Raw genomic sequence first — 23,093 nt, 5'->3', positions numbered from 1 at the left:
GATCCCCAACAAGGACCAACTTTTCCTTTTTCATTGTGTCAGTTGCTTTTTCTAAAGCCTCAAAAAATTCCTCCACTTCCTTCTACCTTAGTAGAACCTTCTGTGGGACCATAGGCACAAATAAGTCTCATTGTCCAGTTCCCCATTCTCATATTTGCCCACATTACTCTACTTGAGACTGACTGCCATTCAAGAAGATTTGCCTCGTATTTTGTGTTGAATACTATGGCTACTCCTTCTTTTCCTTGATTGTTATTGCCTGAATATAACATTTTGTATTTATTGCTCAGAAAGATCTCAGCAGTTTTGGTCTTTTTTGTTTCAGTCACCCCTATTATGTCGATCTGGTACTTATCTAATTCCTCAGCTAGCTCCATTTCTTTGCCATTCAGGCTTCTTACGTTGATAGTACCGATCTTTAACTCTGGTGATGTTGAGTTGTGGTTTGTTTTCAGATTTGTTCCAGTAGCTGACTTTTCGCTGTTCGCCCTGGTTCCCTGGCGAAAACAACGGGGGCCTTGTTTAACCGGGCGACGCCCCAGCCGACATGAAATTTTGTCATGTTGTACCATCATTTTTTATTTTGGTTTAACCAATAAGAATACAATTTGGTCGGCTAAATCCCAAATTGCCAGCCCATCCTCGTTCGTTCAGTATCAAAGTAGATACCCAACAGGGTGCACCACGAGAAGGTGAGGATTGGACATTAGGTCAGAAGCCCTGGTCGGTTCTCCACATTCCTTTAAAGGCTATGTGGAGGTCTCCTCTCAGTTATACAGCTTTGACCCTTAAGCACCCCCTACTTAAACAAAATGGGAGAAGAAAGATTAGGAAAACCAGTTATTATTTTTTTTTCTTCCCAAGATGGCAGGAAAAAGACCCAGAGGAAGACCAGGATATAGAAGGATTGATACAGCAAAAAGTGCCTTAGAAGAGAAAAATATAAGATCTAATAATATTGGAGTTCTGAAAGATTAATTTGGAGGGAAAATTGTTGATAGGAAGTTAGTAATAATATAACTTTTTTAGGTAGTACTATCATATCATGAACATTCCCTGAAGGTATATGTCAAGAATGTGATGATAAAAGCATTTCTAGTTTATTCAAAGAGGCATTACTTTTCTGCCTACCTCTGTAAAAATATTTACTAATTTTTTTTTTTTTAGACTAGAATTTTTTGGATGTCTCAAATGGCCTGATTGAGATCAGGCCATTTGAGATTGAAGACATTACTCATATTTCATTTTCCCATCATGAACCTACCATGGAGAGTCTCTCTCTCTTTGCACACATGCAAAAGCAATTTATTCAGGCAATATTGATCACAGAAGGGAAAAAGCTTCCATAAAATAAGCTTTTTGAGTAGCATGCATTTTCAGGCAAGTAGGCAAATTTGAAAGTGCATTTTATCTGAGTCTATAATCTCAGTGACAAAGGAGCAGAAGAATTCTTTGACTCATTAGAAAGGACAACTGACAAGGAAAAGGAAAGCTAGTCCTTGTTGGAGACCTAAATCACAGAGGAAATGAAATGCAAACATACAGAAATGTTCTTGGAAAACCTGCAGGAAAAAGCAAGCAAATAATCATGGTATGTGCATGATATATATTTCTATTCAGGGCAAACTATTCATTACTAATACCATTCATAAATAATATTAGTAATTAACAGTTTATGTCATTAACAGAAATATACAGAAATAATTATTTATAAATTCACACAGAAAGAAAACAAAAGAAATAAGAGAGTCATACTGATTATGTTACTGATGACAGCAATATCCTTCCAGTGGTAAGGATGCAGAGTGGATTTGAAACAGTGATTCCCATCAGAAAATAAAGCATTTTATGGAAGTTTTAACTTAATTTTGACACAAGAATAATATACTTATTGAAGCTAAGTTGGAGCACTACATGGGATTTATTTGCTGATTTAATGATTAGGTAGTTAAGGCCACAAGGCAAGTGAATTATGTCTTAATGGTGCATGTGTGATTGCCTTGTCTGTTTTGTTGAAGAAAATTTCCAAAATTCATGAAGAAAAAAAAAATGGATCGTCATCTCCTTATTATCAATGCACTACACTGAAGAAAAGATCTCTTCCCCTTCTCCTTGAGAAAACATACAACCTTTAGTACCAGCTATGTTTAGTATTTTTATCATCAAAAATGGCAAACTGAAAAACACATAATAAAAGTAAAACTTCACCCCCCCCACTCCGATAAAGAAATTTAATATGTAACGTTATTGACACACCAATGTTTTGAAAAAGTATACATTAAACACATAGAAATTTTATAAAAATTTATTTTGAAAGAAAAATTATTTAAACAGGAAGCATATACTGATAATGATGTTGGCTATATGGCAACATTTTCTACAAACTTACCCATTTTCTCTTTTATTAATAGTCCACACTACTTTAATTGGATATGGCTGACAATCAGTAACTAAAAATTCACGAACCTTGAAAGTTGGCGACAGCATTGCACACTACAGATAACATAGACAGATATATATATATATATATATATATATATATATAAATAATAATTTCATGCAATATAAATGAAGAATCATACATAATTAAGATCCTTTAATTTATTACAAAGACATATACCTACAGAGAGGACAGTTTATTAAACAGGGATATTTGCTATCGATCCTGTTTCATTGGGCATAATGTCAAATGTCCACTCTGGACTATATAAGCAGGTAAGCAAATACAGAAGCATAGCATGTGTGCAATTCAATGTGATAATGAAAAGCTATTCCAGCATGCTGTTTCCAACCTGACCCATATGACTCGGAGTATGTTACGAAAGGTGGCATTAGATGTGCAGGTATAATGAAAAACTGCTACTGAATTGGCGTATTCATACAGTGTATAATGTATCAAAATTCTTTATCTCTCTGAATCTCATCCCTTTGCTCACAATGGTAAGCCAAGGGATTAGACAAACTGGAGGAAATATTACTGAAAATAAGAGCCAACAGGCTTCACTTCGGTGGAGTAAAATTATTCAAAATTAAGTGGATATTGAATACCACATTATTTCTTAGCCGAATAAGAAACTCAAAGATAGGAAATCTAATCTAAGAGTTTCATGCCGAATACAGAAAACTATATAAAGTTCGCCGAGTCCAAGTGCAAGCCAACACCTGGTAGTGGTGTATGTGTATGTATATATATATATATATATATATATATATACACACACACACACCACTACCAGATTTCTACAAGTTTCAACAACTATAAACAATCTCACAACCTTCTACAATTTCCAGGTGTATACAAAGTCACATGTGAGTGCAGAAAACCTTACTAGCCAAATGGAGAAATCTATTCTCCTACATCTCGAGGAGCACCAGAGAGGCATTGCTTATAAGAGAACCAGAGCAACTGCCTTGTCAGGCCATGTCCTGTTTTCAATAAACACGAACAACGAAAGCCGCCAACATGAAGTAAATTGGACAACAACTTCAAACCTACACATTTGCCATGATGAGGTAGAATGCCGCATTGTAGAGTCAAAAGAAATCACCTTGGACCCTCTTTATATGAACAATAATCTCAGCTATAATTTGCCTGACTCTTTCAGCTCTATTATCAGATACTGGAGATTGCGTGGTTCCACACACGCACAAGTGTACAACAAAAGAACTTTAACACGGACTATAGATCAAGTTCATAAGAACTGTACTTTACAGTCTAATATCATAACTTTATAATTGTATAGCTTTAGAGTGTCTCAATGTTTATTTCAGTGTCTTTTAATATCTTTCTATGTTCTTAACGCCTGATGAAGTCAATCTCGATGAAACGTTGTGTTTTCAAATAAATCTCAATTTGTTATAATTCTCAGGTTTTTAGTCAGTTTATATTAAAAATGAATATATATATATATATATATATAAATACAGTTACACACCGAGTTACGTAAATAATGCATTCCGTAAACCTTTATGTAACTCGAATTTGTAAATTACATACATACAATAAAATGTTCAATGGCTACTCATACCATCGTCTTACATTAATTTTTTTTGCCATTAATCAGATATTTTCCATTTTTAATATTTTTCATTTTTGGGGTGATTAAAAAAATTGAATCATAAAAAAATTTATCAATTGTATTTGAATAATATACATACTATAAATATGAAAAATACATAATATAAAAGAATATAAAAAGAAACTTCAATGATGCCGCACCTTTCGTGCTTTCAACAATGCGAACTTTATCCTTCACTAATTTATTCACTGTCGAAACAAGTCGATTTATTTCCTGAGCTATTGTTGATAGAATTTTCTCGCCTTCATACATACAAATTATTTTCAACTTTTCTTCTAAAGTAATTGCAAACTTTGTTTTTTAGATTTATTACCAGCACATTCGGTTTTGCATTTGCATTCCATTTTAAGGGTAAAATAACAACGAAACTAGCAGTGATAACAAGTGACTGAGCTAACAGCGTGAGGCATCTACTACTGTACTGCAATAAGGCTGTCAAAGACACACCTGTGCAAAGCTGCAAGCGTGTTCATAGGTACTAGGATTTATTACATAACTGCGAATTTAAGTAAGTCACGTGTTACGTAACTCTGGGTGTAATTGTATATATATATGTGTGTGTGTGTGTGTGTGTGTGTACGTATGTGTGTGTATATATATATATATATTCTAGACAGACCAAACATAAATATTTTATGACACTCCAGGCCTCCAATAAGCAAGGTGATCATCTCACAACAAGCAATGAAATTCATCTGCCACTTAAAGACATTCAAAAACATTCATGTCAATAGTGGGATTCAAACCCATAACTTACTTGTTTAAGAGCAGAGCAGTACCCACCCAGCCAATCAAGTAGAAAGAATGGTCTCACAATAAGAAACCATCATCATCAAATTCCTGATATATATATATATATATATATATATACACCCTCAACAGAGGAATATAGCGTACAGAGGTAACCAGCATATAAGCCTTTCTACAAGAGGTACATAATTTCATGATACTACTACATGAAAAGTTTACATTATTACTAACTTCCTATTAACAATATTCCTCCAAATTAGTCTGTTACCTGCAAGAACTCCAATATTGTTAGATCTAATATTTCAGTCTTCTAAGGCATTTCTAACTGCATCAATCCACCTACATCTTCGTCATCCTCTGTGTCTTTTTCTTGCCATCAAGCACATGCTTTACTAATCTTTCCTCTACTATTGTTTAAATGACCATACCTGAGATTAGCTCTGCTTTCATATTCCTAAATGCTAACAATGTTATTCCTTCCTAATATCTGCATTTGTAAAATGCTTCAGCCATTAATATCATATGTTCATTCCTCTAATCTTTCTCAGAAGTCTCATACATGTGGTCTCCAGTCTCTCAAGTGTTTCATTCTAACACAGCTCCCAAATTTATAAATTAAAAATGGCTTGAACATTATCTTGTATACAGATAGATTAGTATTTTGACTAATTTCTCAATTATTCCATATAAATGAATTCAGTTCACTCCCCACAATGCCACCTTTATTTATTCTGTTATTTTTTCCATATTCAATTTGCTATTTAAAAATTATTCCTAAATAACTGAAATGTTTTACTTGTTCTATAGAACTCAATTCAGAATGCAGTTGAAGTTTTCCATGCTCCTACCTAATTTTATGGTTTAGTCTTTTTTTAATGCTGATATATCTGCCATATTTGTTACATCAGTTATTCAATTAAGTCAGAGAATCCCGCAGACTTGTACTAGATTTATTTAGAAGTATAACATCATATACATAAAGAAAAGAGCTGAGATTAACATCTCCAAACTTTGATATTACGTTTAATGGCACTTTCCTTCATAGTGTGATTCATATAGATGATGAATAATAGTGAATATAATATACGAGGGTTGTTTGATATGTCCGTGCAAAAATGAAGAAAACATACATATTTTGGGACAAACATTTTCTATTTTTCAACATAGTTTCCTTTGAGGTCTATACACTTAGTCCAACAATGCTCGAGTTTTTTGATCCCATCCATATAGTATGATTTGTCCAACTCTTTAAAATAGGCAGTTGTTTCTGCAATCATCTCATTGTTTGATGAAAATCTCTTTCCTGCCAGCCATTTTTTCATGTTTGGAAAGCAGTCCGAGGGAGCCAAATCTGGAGAGTGTGTGTGTGGGGGGGGGGGGGGGGGGGAATGCAAAAGGACTTCATAGCTTAAATCGAACAATTTTGCGGTCACAGTTGCAGAAGAGTGAGCAGGTGCATTGTCATGGTGAAAAAGAAGATTCTTTTTCACCAAGTGTGGTCGTTTTTCCTCTATTTCATTATTTAAACGATCCAGTAAAGATGCACAATACACTCCGGTAATTGTTTTGCCCCTTTTCCAAGAAGTCGATGAAGATTATGCCACGAGCATCCAAGAAGACGGTGGCTATAACCTTTCCTGTTGAAGGAACGGTTTTCGCTTTAATTGGTGCAGATCCCCCACTTGCAACCCATTGTTTTGACTGTTCCTTGGTCTCAGGCTGGTAGTGATGAATCCATGTTTCGTCCACTGTTACAAAACAACACAAAAATTCCTCTGGATTCCATTGAAACAGTTTCAAGCTGTCCTTGCAATTCACATCTTGACGCTTTTGATCCAATGTGAGCAAACGCGGCACACATCTTGCACAAAATATTACGTACGCAGCCATTTGAGATGACCACAGCCTTAGCAATTTCACACACCTTCACTCTTCTATCATCCATCACCATATCATGGATTTTTTCAATAATTTCTGGAGTAGTGACCTCAATAGGGAATCCAGAACATTCAGTGTCACTTGTGCTCATATGGCCACTTCGAAAGTTACTAAACCACTTATAAACCATTGTAATCGAAGGTGCAGACTCACCATAATGTTTATCAGGCTTAGCTTTGGTTTCCTGAGCCGTTTTACCTTTCAAAAAGTAATGTTTAATCACTACACAAAATTCTTTCTCATCCATTTTTCACAAATCACGGTACTTGATCGATTCAAATGAATGCCAAACACGGAGTAATAGATCTATCTAACTGAAACTTAGATAGACCTATTACTCCGTGATCCTCCAACAGTTGCCAGCAACTAAAAATAACCTCGATATGTACTGGAGGTGCCATCTCTTAGACTTTGCACGGACTTATTGAACAGCCCCACATATACCCTTGTCTCACACTTGATTTAACATCAAACCATATTTTTGTATCTCCTTAAATTCTAATTGCCAACTTAACTTAAATATAGACTATGTAAGATATTGCTTGATATAATGGCCCATTTATACCATAAAACTGGAACATTTTGAACAGTATTTTTTCTTTTGATACCCAGTCATACGCCTTTTCCAGATCTTCAAAACTTAAATACAGATTCTCATTATATTACTGTGATTTTCCAACTATTTGTATTAAAATAAAAATCCGATCCTAACAATCTTTATTTGACTTGATCACAGCTTGTTTGTCTCCAAGTTTCTCTTCCACAATTTATTTTATTAATTTTCTGAAATGTGCTTGCATAAATCTTACAATAGAATACTCAAGAAATATTTCTCCGTCATTCTCACATTTAGTTTTATTTCCCTTTTTTTTATAGATGGGTGCTATGAGAGCTCTACTTCAATCATTTGAAATTCAACCTTATGACCAGGCCTTCTGAATTATGTGGTGCAGTCACTTGCAAAACTTTGACACCCATGTAAAAATAATCATAATAAAAATTCTGAATATTTTTACGAATTGTTTATGTTAAAATGTTTATTAGTTTTAGTTTCATAACAAGCATTGTCGGCACTTGCGATGTGCCCGTTATGAAATTGTTTTGTCAAAAATGATATGTAAAGAAGTTAAAAAAAATTGATGTACTTACCAGATTTGATATTTGTATTACTTACAAGAATTTTATTGTAATTTAAAATTATCAAAAGTTGTGTTTTATGAAGACATTCTCTTGTTGCTAACTGAGACAACGTGCCAGCCATTATTCCTAGTTTCTCGCTTGCCACTTTCAAGGAGTGCACATGCTCACCGAGAAGTTTGATGTGTGATTGACAGCTGACAAGTCCAGTATTGAAGCAACGGGAGAGTAAACAAGAGAGCATTCGGAAGGAATTTAGAACACAGAATGGCAGATATTTAGGTTCGGAGGAACTTAAGTTTTTTATGTGACAGTCGGAAGAAAATTAATAGCATATTCCGAAAAAGGAATCGTAGAATTATTAAGTTTTAATGTGGAATAAGCATGTGGATAAATAAAAGAAAATATTGCTATATGCGTTTTAAACGGAATATTGGAGGAAACACTAATTGAAAGATTTATAGCAAGATTCCGAAAAGGGAATCGTAGAACTAAGTTTTTTAAAGTGGAAGAGTCAAGACTGTCAATAAGAATTAGTGAATAAAAGAAGAAGTTGCTATTTACGTTCTAAAGGAATATTTGAGAAAACTCTGATTAGGAAGTGTCATCTGTATTAAGGACGCAAGATCTGACTATTATTTCTACTGAAGAAAAGAGACAGAATTAAGTTCGGAAGAATTAATGTGTGCTACATAAGTGATGGTAAAGGATCCTGTGAAAATGAAGAATAGAGTCATATATCTTCTAAAAAGGGCCTTGACAGAGAAAGAAACTGGCTATGAACATTTTGTGATTGTGCAAACAAAGTGTTTAGTCTAGTCCTAAGTGTAAGTTTATTTTTAAAAGGCCTTGGATTTTTGTTTTATTAAATGTGTTTATTTTGTATTTTGGTCTTGAGTCAGTGATTATTTGGATTCTGAAAGAAAGAGTTAAGGTCATTGCACCAATTGGAGTGAACCCTTGTGCATATAATAACATATAGGTACACTCGGAAATAAAATAAAAAAATAATTGTTAGAAACAGAGATCATCTCTATGGTAGGATCAATAATACAATATCTATGAATATCATCTATATATAAAAATACACCAATTATTAACATTAATTATGTAGTGCAGTCACTTGCAAAACTTTGACACCCAGATTTCGGTGTTTCTGGTTGAATATCATCTACTCTGGCTGCCTTTCCACATTTCTGGCTTTTCGTAGTGATGTTTTCTACCTCAAGTATTGATATGTACTCCTGACTGTATTCCTCTTGAATATTTTCTACCAGTCTTCTGTCCCTTCTCATTTCATTTGATAGTCTTTTAAAATAATTACTTCAACCATATAGGATATCTTTATGTTCAATTTTCATGTCAACTTTATTAACTGTTATTCTTTTTACAGCATTCTTTCTTTCATTTCTATATTTCTCAATAGGTTCCAACATTTTGCAATAACAGTCTTGTGGCTGGAGATAGTTTGTTGATATGAGAGGCCAACAGGAGCTTATAAGAACTATACAGTCTAACAATGGGGCTAGGATGGGTAAAATGGCAGTGCTATGAATCAGACCTGGTCATGGATAAAGTATAACACACACACCAGACAACCTCACAAACTTTCATTCAAACAGTCAAAAACAAGCAGTTATGATATAGCATGAAACATTAACACTGAATACTTGAGGAGAGGAAAACGTTTTTCCTGATGTTATGAATCCTGATTACAAATGCTTTATGGCAATGTTTCATGGCAACAAAAACAAATGGTGACAGCACTGACCTGGCACAAAGTCTATAAATCAATGATCTTTATGCCTGATAGCAATGATGCAATGTAGGGTGTTCTTGACATATATTAGATTTTCTGATATCGGTGGAGCAGAGATTAACTGCTACAATCTAATTCAACATTGACATTCCAGATACATGGGATTTATGTTAACTATTTATCCTGTAATGATTATTTCTAGCAGCTCATGGACTCTGTAAGGGTTCCACATGAACGCAAGCCCATGCAGATTCAGCCAGATGGGAGGAATCGTTATATGGACTTTTTCAATCGAAGGTGAGTTAGCCGATCTCATACGGAGGTAGCAGGGTTTTTCTCCTGGAAACTCAGGTTTTTCATCCCGCATACAGACAAATCGACCCTTCAGAACACATGCAATTTACAGACAAAAAAATACTAGCTGTGGTGGTGGTAATGGGCAGTGGATGGCGCTGGTGTAGATGATTAGATGAGGTTTGGTGTAGAGGTGGAGATGGAGAGTTGTACAATGGATGTCCTCCCATGATGAGTCTTTGGACTCCTTGAAGGTGTCACGAAAATAATAATAATAATATATCTGCAGTTGCTCAGAGTGACTTTGATCTACTTTATTCCACAGATGCTTAGTTTTTACGAGATTGAGTAGGCCAATGAATCATAAATTTGGTCTTGCTCTCTTGGAGAGTGTTCAGCCTTTGAGATTTGAGTGAATCTGCATGGTCTTGCATTCATTTGGAACTCTAAGAATCCATGAGATGATACCCTAAGACTGAGGTTCTGATGTTCAAAGGGATGCAGCTCACTATTAGACAGGTGTGCTAATAAACTGATTTCTCTCTCTCTCTCTCTCTCTCTCTTGGTGTGTGTGTGTGTGTGTGTGTGTGTGTGTGTGTGTGTGTGTGTGTGCGCGCGTTAGGTGCCTTAGAATGATTTTAAGCAAAAAATTTATATCAGTTCTAGGAATTCCTCAATTTAACTGCTAATAACTGCAGGCTGCTGGACAGTGCAGATATTATGGACCAGTTACATAGTCTCATTCTTACAAGTATAAACAGCATTCTGTTGTCTATTTATAGAACTGACTGTGACTGCATAACTAAGCCTTCAAATAAGGAGAAGGCTGATATTCACTTTATATTGTTTTTAAAACAGCAACTGAGAACTGCCATTTAAGACATACTAATGGCAATTTTACTAACTGTACCATTCCCAAATCGATGCTTTTGTAGTGGTGCATAAGCTAAAATTGTATGAATACTCTTGTATACTGACTGCAAGAAGAAAGCTTTTGCTAATTTCCTACTTCTTGTAGACAGGCTTATACATTGGTAACACAACTATTAAATTATTTAAGGAAATTACAATGTATACTGGAATATTAATTAAAAGAAACTAATAAATACCTCCTATATTTTGGCAATGTTACATTGCCACTTCATGGGAACATACAACTATGACACGTGCACGCAGGCACTATAAAAAGCAAATGAAGCAGAAGAGAAAAAACTACTATTGTTCCTAGAGTCCTAAAGGTGCCCCCTAGTGGGCTATATTGGGTTGTCTTGGCTGTTGGGCTGAAGTTCTCAAGATGCAAGCTTCCAAAATTTGGGGCAGTCTCATGCACCCAAATTTGTTGAGGTTTGGAAAGTTTGTTAGAGCTGAGGCAGATTCCATGAATAATCTTTCATATTTAAATTTGTGCGGTGTATTGATGTGGCTTTCTTCCAACGTATTCTGTGGTAGGTATCCAGAGCATGGTCTGCAAGCCCAGAGTGGCTGTCCTGGTGAAACTGGATGTAGTCTTTATGTTCCAAAATCCTAACATTTGCTGTCCTGCCTGTTGGCCAAAGTAGGACAGTTTACAGCTGCAAGGAATCTGGTATACCCCAGGTAGGTCTAGGGGAAGTGGTTGTCTTTGGTGGATCGGATAAGGGATGCCAATTTTTTATATGGTTTGTAACAAGAAGTCAGGTCATATTTTTTTAAGATTTTGGTTAACTTTTTAGAGGTACACCGGATATAGGGAATGGTGATGAATTTAGTGTAATATTTATTATGAAAAGGGAAGGGGGGGGTGTTGTGGTTAACTGGTTTTAATATTTTTCAGATTTTTGGGGGGGTTGTAGCCATTGGCTAAGAAAGTGTTAAGGATGTGGTTTAGTTCAGTGGTTAGGGCACTGTCATCTGAACAGATTAATTTTGCCCTGTTATATAGTGTTTTTATAACAATTCTAACAGTTATAAATTAATCTGTTCAGATGACAATGCCAAACAGTGGGTTTTTGTGGAGCTGAGTTTAAGGCTTTCTCTTCAAAAGTCTCCATAAAGAAGTTGGCCAGGGGTGGGGAGAGTGGAGAACCCATGGCTGTCCCCTCTATCCGTTTGTAGAATTTTCCTTGCCAAACGAAATAGCCTGAGTTATGAACTGAAATAGGGTTGAGATATTAGGAGGAAATTTGGCATGCATGAGCTCTAAGGTTTCTTTGAGTGGGACATTTGTGAACAGGGAGGAGACATCAAAACTGACCATTATGTCAGTATGTTGGAGTGAGAGGTTTTCTATACTAGGAGGTATAAATACCTAGGAGGTATTTATTAAAGTTTCTTTCAATTAATATTCCAGTATACGTTGTAAATTCCTTAAATAATTTAATAGTCATAATTTCTTACTTATTCAATATTATTTTAATTTCACATTGATGAAAGGTTGTAAACCTAGAGTACTATAGGTGGACTACAGTTTTCTTTTATTCTTTTATTTTTTATTTTTTAAATATTTTTCCTAAAAATTTTTTTTTCTTTCACACAATCCAGAAATCCTAATCTAGAGACTAAGCATGAAATTTTTTTCAAACCAATTCAGTCTCCAATAAGTGGAGAAACGGTCTCACATCAGGGATGATGAAATTCATCTTCCACTTATAAGTAATTCACAAGCATCCATGTCTGTGAAGACATTCAAACCCATTTGGAAGAACAGGTATGCTATTCACTTGACTAAGCAGGTTAATTCTATTATCTATTTCCATATTTAATTTATACACTGTTCTAAATGTTCTATATAGCTGGCAAGGTGGGAAAGATAATTGAACCCACTGTCATTTCTTCAATTTGTTTTTATTGTTTATTTTGACAGGAAACATGTTAAAATTCAGAAGATTTCAAAATATATTACTAATGACAGACCTTTTAATCAGTTGATGTGGTTCTGGTCTTCACAAATATCCCTCTAATATATACATCAGAATTATTCCATAATACTTTTCTTGCAGATATTATAAAAATAGGACTTTTCCTGTGAAAATAAACAATACGAACAAATCGAAAGATCTGTAATGAAACCTATCCAACCTTAGCAGCTGTTACATGGAACATTTAGAACACATATACTCACCTCCTTCTCCAGCAAAACCTTCTGTATGGCTTCATGTTGACAACATTTTTGCAGTCTGGAGTTCCATGTTTCTCTTCATAAAATTAATTCGGTGCATCCAAGAGTTTACTGTTGAAATGGAAGATAATAAGCACCTTCTATTCCAGGACATTCTAATCCAAAGACAGCCTAATGTTTTTGTTGTACAGAAAGAAAGCAAGTACAGAGGAGTAAATTGATGCTTCTTCTCATCATCAGCCATGTCAGAAGCATTATCAAAACTTTATTACATCACATATGCAGGCAAGTATGCATGTGTGTGTGCACACAACTTATGCTCCACAGAATCTCTTCTAAAAACATTACAGGCTTTCATTAAAGCTACTTTCATCTCTAATGTTTACATGTTTACATTTCCAAAATTATCACCAGAATAATACGTAACTATGGCCTTCATCCTAGTTCTTCTGCAAAAAAGAAATTTCAAGACTCACCATTCCATATGTGAAAAATTTATTAGACAAACTTGGCAGACTTCTACACCAGATTACCAATCAAAACTTCCTTCCAGTTTGTAAATTAAATTTGCTTTTAAATAAATCAGATCTTGCCAGCCATGTCATACCTATTAAACACAGCACTCAACAGAAAGAGACTAAACTGTTACACTAAAGTGATTTTTTGTAAGAAAGAAAAATGAAAGTAGTCTTTGCTAACTTGTATCACACTTGATCGCAGCTTCACATACTAACAACATTTGGAGAAAATAAATAAAAAATATCTGTATGCAAGGAACAATATCATAAACAAGCTAACAGACACAACTTCAGGTGTTGCAATGCTTTAACTCAGCAGCTCTGGTTCTGGTTTTCCCACTGGCTGAGTATTGCTCACCAGTTTGCAGATGAAGTTAAAACAGCTCAACATAACCATGAGAATCATCTTCTCTTCTATCCAGGTGTTTACAGAATTTCTTGCTTGTACCTCTCGTATTAGAGTCTGACAGGTCAGTCTACTACATTTAGAAGTACATTAATAATGCATTCAGTTCAATGATTCTGATAAATTAGATCATGCCAATCATGCTATATCTATTAAACACAGTACTCACTGGAAAGAGACTAAACTGTTACACCAAAGTAATTTTTCATAAGAAAGAAAATGAATGCAGCTTTTTCTACCTTGTATCACACTTGATCATAGCCTCACATACTGACAACATTTGGAAAAAATAAAGATATCTGCAAGGAACAATATCATAAACAAGCTAATAGACACAACTTTGGGTTGCAATGCTTCAACTTCTAGATCAGCAGCTCTGGTTCTGATTTTTCCCAGTGACAGAGTATTGCTCACCTGTTTGTAGATGAAGTTAACACAGCTGATCATAACAATAAGAACCATCTCTGGTACCTTAAGATGTACGCCTCTCCCATGGATGCCTGTTCTTTCCCACATCCATGCTTCATAAGAGAAGCTACCATCAAAGAAATAAACGAAATCAGAAATAACATGACCCTCAATACATCGAGATATCTCTCCAGCTCACTGCTTCACCTCCAGAATCTGGCTTATGACAATATCAGGCGATGGTCCCTAAGACTGGTGGAGAGAGAGACTCTGGAATGAACTACAAACAAGTAGCTCATCACAGATCCAACAGTCAAATCTTTAAAATGAAGAAATGGAACAATGAACATTCTTTGTGTCTATAATCCAATAAATAGAAGATGCCACTAAGGAAGTGGAGAATTTTTTGAGTCATTAGAGCAGGCATCTGATGAAGAAAATTGAAAAGCTGATCCTTGTTAGAAATCTAAACAGCAGAATAGGAAATCAATCGCACCAGGTACATAGAAGTTTTAGAAAAATTTGGAGAAAAGGGCAGGGCTAATAATAATAATACTAAGTACCTGTTGGACTTCTGCTTAGGATATGGACTAGTCATTATTAACACTATGTTCCAACATAAAGATGCCTATAAATTCAGGCGGAGAAAAGCAAAATCTCATTATGTTATTGTTGATAGTGATATCTTCATGCTGGTTCAGGACAAAAGAGCGTGCAGAAGATTTAAAATAGCAAGTGATCATCAATTAGTTTTAAGCAGGATAAAAATTAAACATTGAAAAGAACATGTAAGAAAGTTTTAAAAGGAATTAAATTTTAGCAACTTTTACACTTAAACTGTAGACTAAGCTATACAAACATTATTAAAGAAAAAATGAAACAGTTCAAAAACAAGAACTAAATCGTGGAATCTCAGTAGAAAACTCTTAAAGAAAACACTGATTGATTCAGCTAGGGAGGCACGTGGTGAAGTTGTTCTCAAGGGCAAAAAAATAGAAAAACCTTGGTGTGTACAAGAAGTTAAAAAAAACAGTAGAGAATAAGAAAAGAAGAAAGCATACTGAAAGCTCCTAGTAAATAAGTTAGTTAAGAGATGCCCTAAAAGAATATAGAGAAAAATGTAAAAGAGTATACAATGGTACAGCAAACTAGCACCTTTATTAACAACGATGTGTGACACACTGATACAGTACATTTAGTATTCAAATAAACTTAATTAATGAAATTTGCATTTTTCACTACATCTATTGTTAAGATATTTGCTATAACTATTTTTAGAATTTTAAATTACTTTCATGTTTATATATTAAAATGTTCATGCCAGGCTGTCTCACACTAATTGTGGCTTAAGAAGGATGGTCTTTTAGTGCCACACAATAAAACCTTTGCTTTGTTTAGTTTGCAATCATGCAGTATTGGGTTCATTCTAGTCATCTCTAATTACACTAGGTACTATTTTTCTGATACAGATAATAAAACTTGACTATGTTTTGCTTGTATCTGTGCAGTATATTGTCTGTAGGGAGATATAGTCTTTGCTGTATAGCATCATTTTCATTGTAGTACCAAACTATCAATACATACTAGATATGCAAACAGAAAGCACATGACAAATTCTTGTATCTGGCATCAAGGTCAAGTACAACACCAGATGATTTGTTCCTATCCCTCATGAACTGAATAAACCATTTTAGTAGGTTTAACCCAACTTTTGCAAATATTCTATTTATCTAAGGAGTAATACAAAAATTGTCAAAACTGAAAAATATTACTAGTTTCTTTTCCTCTTCCAAAGTTAAGAAATTAAAAACAAGCAAGAAAATGAGTGAAGAGTTAGCTACATAAGGTGTGTCAAAGACTGTTTTTGTTCATGATAGTATTTGTGTCCAACAGCAAGGAATGACTGATATGACTGATCAAGTTGCTTGGCTGTTGATCAGAAAAATAACTTCCTTTGCAAAGTATAACATGGCTAAATTATCAAAATAAGAGAACTGGATGTGCATTATGTAAACAAATTGGAACTCTTGGAGCAAAAAAAAGGTGGGAGATGAAGATTTCTAAGGAATTGGCAAATAATGAAGTTGCCTATTTTGACAAATGTAGACAGCAAGAGCTACTATTTTAAGCAAGTAAAATTCACGCTATGAAGTAACAATTATTATTATTATTGTATGGGCACTTCCACTGAATCCAAGGATTAGTTGCAGGAGACACTCCACACTATCTATCATAACTCTCCTTGAACCGTTAACAGAAAAAGCTCTAATAACTAATTCTGGCAACCCATTCAAATTCATTCACAACTCACCAAACAAAAAATGACAAGTGAAAAATAATCATCATGTCCAAAAAAACCACACCTTTACTTAACTTCTAGGGATGACTTCTTGTTCTGTTCTCTCTAGCCAAGTACTGAAACATTTCCCCTGTATCAATCTTACAAAATGCTTAAAGTAACTTAAATGTTTCTATCATATCCCTTCTTTTTTTTTTTTTTTTTTTTTTTTTTTTTTTTTTTTTTAACATATCAACCAACTTCTGCAATCAACACACCCTCAATCTATCCAGTAGCGGTCCTAGCAATGAACCTTGCAGCACACCACTAGCTCAAAAAATTAAGTTTGATCAGTCAATTTTAAACGTCTTTAAAACAAGAAAATTAAGTGAGATTGTATCTAGACTGGTTGCTGAAAATGGAATCTCAATTCGAACAATCACCAATAGTTCTTTTATACATTAATCAATCTCAAAGCAGAAATATGTATTATAAAAGAACCTGTCGGATATGTTAATTTTGGACATCTGTGAACATAAAAAAAGCAGAGAAACTATTAAAAATTAAAGAAGAATTAGCAGAACTGGATCATTTTTTTTAGTCTTAATTTGAATGAGTGAACCAGTATTGGAAATAAAATATATTTCAGTATTGATGTTCAATTCAGATCAGGTCAAAATTTTAAACTTAGGATTAGTTAATATATAACAGGAAAAATGTTCATCAGTTGATATTCAAAATACTCCATTTGTCATTATAGCCAGACAACCTACTGATCATCTGAAATAAGTAGATATTGTTGAAGGAAATAACAGATTTATTTATAGGCAATGTTTAGAAACAGCAGAATTAAAGTGAAGTGTGTGAATTATTAACTGCTAGACATGGTATAGGATTGGTGTTCTGAAACAGAAAGTAACAAATCAGGGGATAGATAATTCAAGTTGTAATACAGAAGAAAATAACTGATTTGTGAATGAACTGGAAGAGAATTGTAAAACAAATATCCTAAAAGATTCTAATAGGAGTCTGAGTGTCTGTGCTAGGTACAAATTCTGCTGTTGGCATGAACATCTATCATGATTTAATGGCAAGAGAGTTAATACTTTTATATACATTAGATCAGCGCTACCCAAACTGTGGGCCGTGGCCCCCTTGGGGGCCGTAGGTTTTGTTGAGGGGGCCGTGAAATAATGAAAACAAATTTAAAATGTTTTAAGACTAAGTAGATTTTTTTTATTTAAAAAAAAAACGTATTTAACTTTTATTATTTATTATTTATTTTTATTTTTTTTATATTTTAATGGAAAAATTCACACATTGGTGTTGGTTCACAAACTTTGCTTACTGCATATTTCGGCGCTTAATGAATATTAGTAAATATTGCTTATTCATATGTTTCATTTCAAAGCAGTGGTTAATTGTATTTACTTCGAATGCGCTCCAGGGAAGCTCCAAATCTTCCTGTCCCTTTCATCACCTGTTCGTAATCAGGGACTGTTAATATTGACTTTATATACATATCAAAACTTGTTTAATATTATCACTCTCATCTGAGCTAGTTTTCTATTACCAATAAAAGTTTCGCATATACTTCACACATGAAAAAAAGCTTAAACAAGTTCATGTGAGGAGATAGTAACTCCCTTGCAGTGGGCCCTCCCTAACAGCCACTATACTGCAGAGGCAATAAAAACAAGTGCTTTTATTATGCCAGTGAATAAGGTATGAGAAGTCTGTGTAATATATTTCTCAACAAATAGTGCAATTAGAGACAACTGGGATAAAAACACACTAATTAATGAATCACATGTCCCCTCATACAGAAACTATGCTGTATAGACTGAAACAAAACCATATGTTGCATGCGCAAACACAGTATCTAACTAAAAACTATTGTTATTAATTAGATGTGTGTGAGTTCGATTTCCCAAGGCAGCAATAAAATTCAACCGAACGTGTTAAAATTCATAAAAGTGTTAAAACTAAGTAATATATATATATATAATGATCTTGTGTTGTATATAAGTTATGGCAGTTTCACATATGGAATTCGGTTGAAGAGAGTTAGCCTTTCAACTCAATTGTCAGCTATGCTTTTATCTTTCGGTTGCACGATCTTTTGTTAATACCGCACCAATCATATGCACGTTTTACTAACCTGCCTTTGCTGTCTATTTCGCATTAGGCTTAATTACCTTAAAGGGGAGAAAAGTCACAAAAGAGAAAAATGTTCCTGGTCTGGGGGATTCCCTTATTCTGGGATAAAAACACACTAATTAATGAATCACATGTAATAATTAAGGTAATATTCACTAATTTCATGTTATCAGTCTGAGGTGTGCCAGCATCGGTAAGTGGTGATATTATTTGATCTATTCTACGTCGCATTTGATTTTTGCAATATTCGCTGTGTACGTTTTGTATTGAATATAAATACAATAAATATTATAATAATATATCTCTCTATTACGATTTTTTTCGAGGGGGAGGCCGTGAAATATTTTAATTTTTGCAAAGGGGGCCCCTGACATCCAGAAGCACTGCATTAGATAATAAGAATGTAATGTGAGAACAAGTTTGCCACTAGAGTAAGTCATGGCATAAAGTTTTGAGATTTATTAAATAAATCTGTTCCAAATCTTTAACCAAATTACATAAATGTTATGGCAAATTTCAAATGAAAACTAGAAATAAAATGCCAAAAGTGTGATACAGTTATTAGTAAAGGTAAGAAATAATATTTATCTTATATATATAATATATAATAGAATTTATATACATGGCATAAAGTTTTGAGATTTATTAAATAAATCTGTTCCAAATCTTTAACCAAATTACATAAATGTTATGGCAAATTTCAAATGAAAACTAGAAATAAAATGCCAAAAGTGTGATACAGTTATTAGTAAAGATAAGAAATAATATTTATCTTATATATATATAATATATAATAGAATTTAACCTGCCAACATATATGGCCTTCCTGGATTATGAGAAAGTTTTTTTTCACAAAATTAATCAATATACTGTATGAATTGAAAGCTCCACCTCAAACCACAAAAGCAATAACAAATATAATGGAAGAAAGAAAGTTATATTAAAATTAAAATTAATAATGAAACAACCAAAAAATTAAAATTGACAGAGGTCTCATTTAAGGAAGTGGATTATCACAAATACTCTTCAATATATATATATAATGTGTGTGTGTGTGTGTGTGGAGGAAAACAAAATCATAGGAATTAAAATAGGAAATAAAGAATTAACCAGCCTTTTGTATGCTGATGATCAAGTTATTTTTGGTGAAAATGCAGACCAATTACAGAAAAATCTACATGTATTGAACAAACCAATAGAACAGTATGACATGAAAATCTCAATAAATAAAACAAAATCAATAGCATTTCAAGGTAAAGAAATTAAAAGATGCAAACTAGTCATCCACAACAAAGTAATAGAAGAAGTGAACAAATTTAAATATCTAGGAAATTACATAAGCCCCAGTGGAGAAATCGACATTGCATATAAAAAGCAAAAATTCCTAGCAGCCATTGGAACTTTGAACAGACACTTCAATAAACAGATGTCTAGAACAACCTAAATAAAACTGTATAAAATAATAGCCAAACAAATTATGAAATATGGCAGTGAAACGTCGACTTGGGGAGAACAAGATAAAAGACAAGTGAAAGTTTCAGAAATGAAGTTCCTAAGACTGCTCACAGGCTATAAAAGAATAAACAAGAAATGAAGAAATAAAATGCCAAAAATAAAATAAATGTTATGTTAACTTCTGTTAACATAAAAGAAGACATCACAAACTATAGAAAGAACTGGAAAAACCATGCAGAAAGAATGAATGAGGACAGATAGCCAAATATTGCCTGGAAATATAAACCAAAGGGACACCAATTAAAAAGAAGACCCAGGAGGAGATGGGCAGAAAACTTTTTAAACCCTTGAAAACATTACAAGCAAACAATTGCCTAATATGCAAGGCCAAGAAGAAGAAAAAGAAATAATATTTAAAATATGTTACCACATTCTCAGATCTCTCATTTCTTCTACCTCCTTTAAAATTTCCCTACCAAGCACACGCTTTGCATTGCGTCATTGCTTACTAAATTTAAAAATCTTACACTCTGCAACAATGAACTGACAGTTCCACTTACTGCTTGCCCATTCATGCAATCTACTGAAGTCCTCCTGTAGAGCCACAACATTTAGTTAACTTCATGTTGTTCTCCCCCAATTTTGCATCATCTGCAAACAGTTGCATATCTCCAGTTAAACCCATCTGAATATGTTAATGATACATGTTGAACAACATAGAACACCAATACAAACCTCTGGGACACACAAGTGACCTTCCTCTTCAGGATACTTCACCTCAATATACAACTTTCTGATACCTATCTGACAGCCAGTCATTGATCCAACTCGCTAGTGTTTTTATTTGTATACTCTCCTCTGCAGTCTGCATGACCCAGTTGGACACTTGCAGATTCCTGTTCAAATCTAATGTTTCAATTATCCTTATATATATTTAATAAGTCTGAACCAACTGGTTCAGACTTATTAAGTACGTATGAGGTATTAAGTATGTATGAACACATAATCATCTTTAATCACTTCCATTATTGAACATATTCATATTGCTAATAAAGTTGCATAACTCAGTAACTCTTATGCACAGATTCTCATCATTCCTATCATCTAAATCTATACTACTTGAACAAACAAATACATAATGGGCAAGATCTTTGATGTTGTCTTCTAGGCCTCTGTGTTTCAATTTAAGTATATTTTTCCAATTGCAATTACAAGCACATTCTGCAAACATCACAGGAATGCATCTTGAGGCTTACTTGCTAGTGTTGTAACATAGAGTAACTAGTACAGCCTTAACACTTTATGTCTTTATGCTTCAGAGATATGTCTCAGACATTCTATATGACACATCATTGGTCTTTTTAAAATATTCTAGTTTTGCTGATACCACTAGCTTGCTTGTTGCAAAACCTAATCAATGTAATATCAATTTAAGTTTATTTCATTTATTTTATCTCATGAAGATGTATACTGTAATGCATGCAAAACTAGTAGAGATTAATACTTCAACATAAAGTATTCAACAGACAGCCTTTGAGGTTTGCATGCATGTGCGCACACACACACAAAAAAACTTTCAACTTCATGTCTTTATCAGAACTTCTTCAATTTCTCTAATTCCATTCTACAATTATTTCATGAACATAGCATAAAAGTTACCTTTGAATTTGTCAGAAAATATAGTTAATCAGCAGTCGCCATGGAATTTTTCCATGAAGAGTGGTAAGCAACCAAAACTGCTACAGGTAATTGTAAGTGCTGCAGTGATAATTTAAGGCAAGATATGGCATGCACACAAACAGAGTAATTCTCCTGTAATGGGTTCCTTGGGACTCTATGGAAGTCCACTGATAATAAAAATAATAATAAACAAACATAACCTTCTAACATGATAAAGAAAAAAATTCCTGTCTTTAAGGAATAAATTCCTGTCTTCTAGACAGCCATATTAAAAAAAAAAAAAAAATCACCTGCAGAGCACAACCGCGAGCTACAGCTTCATCTTGATTGAGAGTTGTGCTTGGCTCTTTTCCGAAAACTTTCTGAACCAAATGTTTTACTGCTGGGATACGTGAAGATCCACCAATGACCTCTACTGCTTCTATATTATCGGGCCTCATACCTGTATAAGAATAAGTACATTTGTTGGAAGTTTTTTCCCACTTGGTTGGACTACAATAAGTTTAGTTTAATCCTTTATCCAAGTGTAAGCAAACAAAGTTTGCACCTGAAGTATCTTCAAGACTGAAGCAACTCGTGGTAAAGGTGGACTAATCTCTCATCACTCCTTGTCTCAGTATCTCCCATAATGCAAAGCACATCTCCTTGCGGACATGTATAATGCTATGCATTAAGGAAAGGGCCACTACCCAGACCGGTTTCGACCTTTATTGAATGTTCAAGTACAGGTCAAACTCCAAAAACTCAGCATTGGTCCCCTTAGTAGCAGGTTCACCCTGCCACTGAGAAGAACTCTCAGCATTGGCTCTACCCCGTGGCAGGCTCACCCCACCACCAAGCAGAACTGCTCATTTGCTCATATGTCATCTGAGGGGTAACAGCAACAGCCATGCCTCAGTTAACTTCATAGGCTACAGCATTGCCATTCATTACCCCTCCCCCAGGACCTGGGTGACAGCATTGCCATTCATCACCCAAGCGGTCTCATTGCTGGGAGATAGACCCAGAAGTGGTGATACTAAGGCAGAAGCAATGGAGAAGTCATATTTACCAATACGAGTTGCCAAAAGGTGCACCACCTTATTATTAAATTACTCTGGATTCAGAGAAAGATGTTGGAAGTTTTTTTCCACT

The 23,093-nt window shown here is 34.2% G+C and overlaps 1 protein-coding gene across 1 annotated transcript in view; it reads right to left on the bottom strand.

The window, feature by feature from the left end:
- Positions 1-23,093, bottom strand: part of LOC150106679 (heat shock 70 kDa protein 4L-like) — a 371,849-nt gene that overhangs the window by 145,669 nt on the left and 203,087 nt on the right. The window contains exons 8-9 of the mRNA XM_090392631.1: positions 22,250-22,401; positions 2,390-2,493 (exon numbers count right to left, since the gene is read on the bottom strand). Coding sequence (XP_090248757.1) covers positions 2,390-2,493; positions 22,250-22,401 — 256 coding nt within the window. The remainder of the gene's footprint in view (positions 1-2,389; positions 2,494-22,249; positions 22,402-23,093) is intronic.

The sequence above is a fragment of the Typopeltis vanoorti genome, chromosome 5 (assembly GCF_054136105.1).
Source record: "Typopeltis vanoorti isolate ZY-2024b chromosome 5, IOZ_Tvanoo_1.0, whole genome shotgun sequence".
Classification (NCBI taxonomy): domain Eukaryota; kingdom Metazoa; phylum Arthropoda; class Arachnida; order Uropygi; family Thelyphonidae; genus Typopeltis; species Typopeltis vanoorti.
The sequence above is the reverse complement of the archived record's forward strand: the minus strand, read 5'-3'. Positions and strand labels throughout refer to the sequence as shown.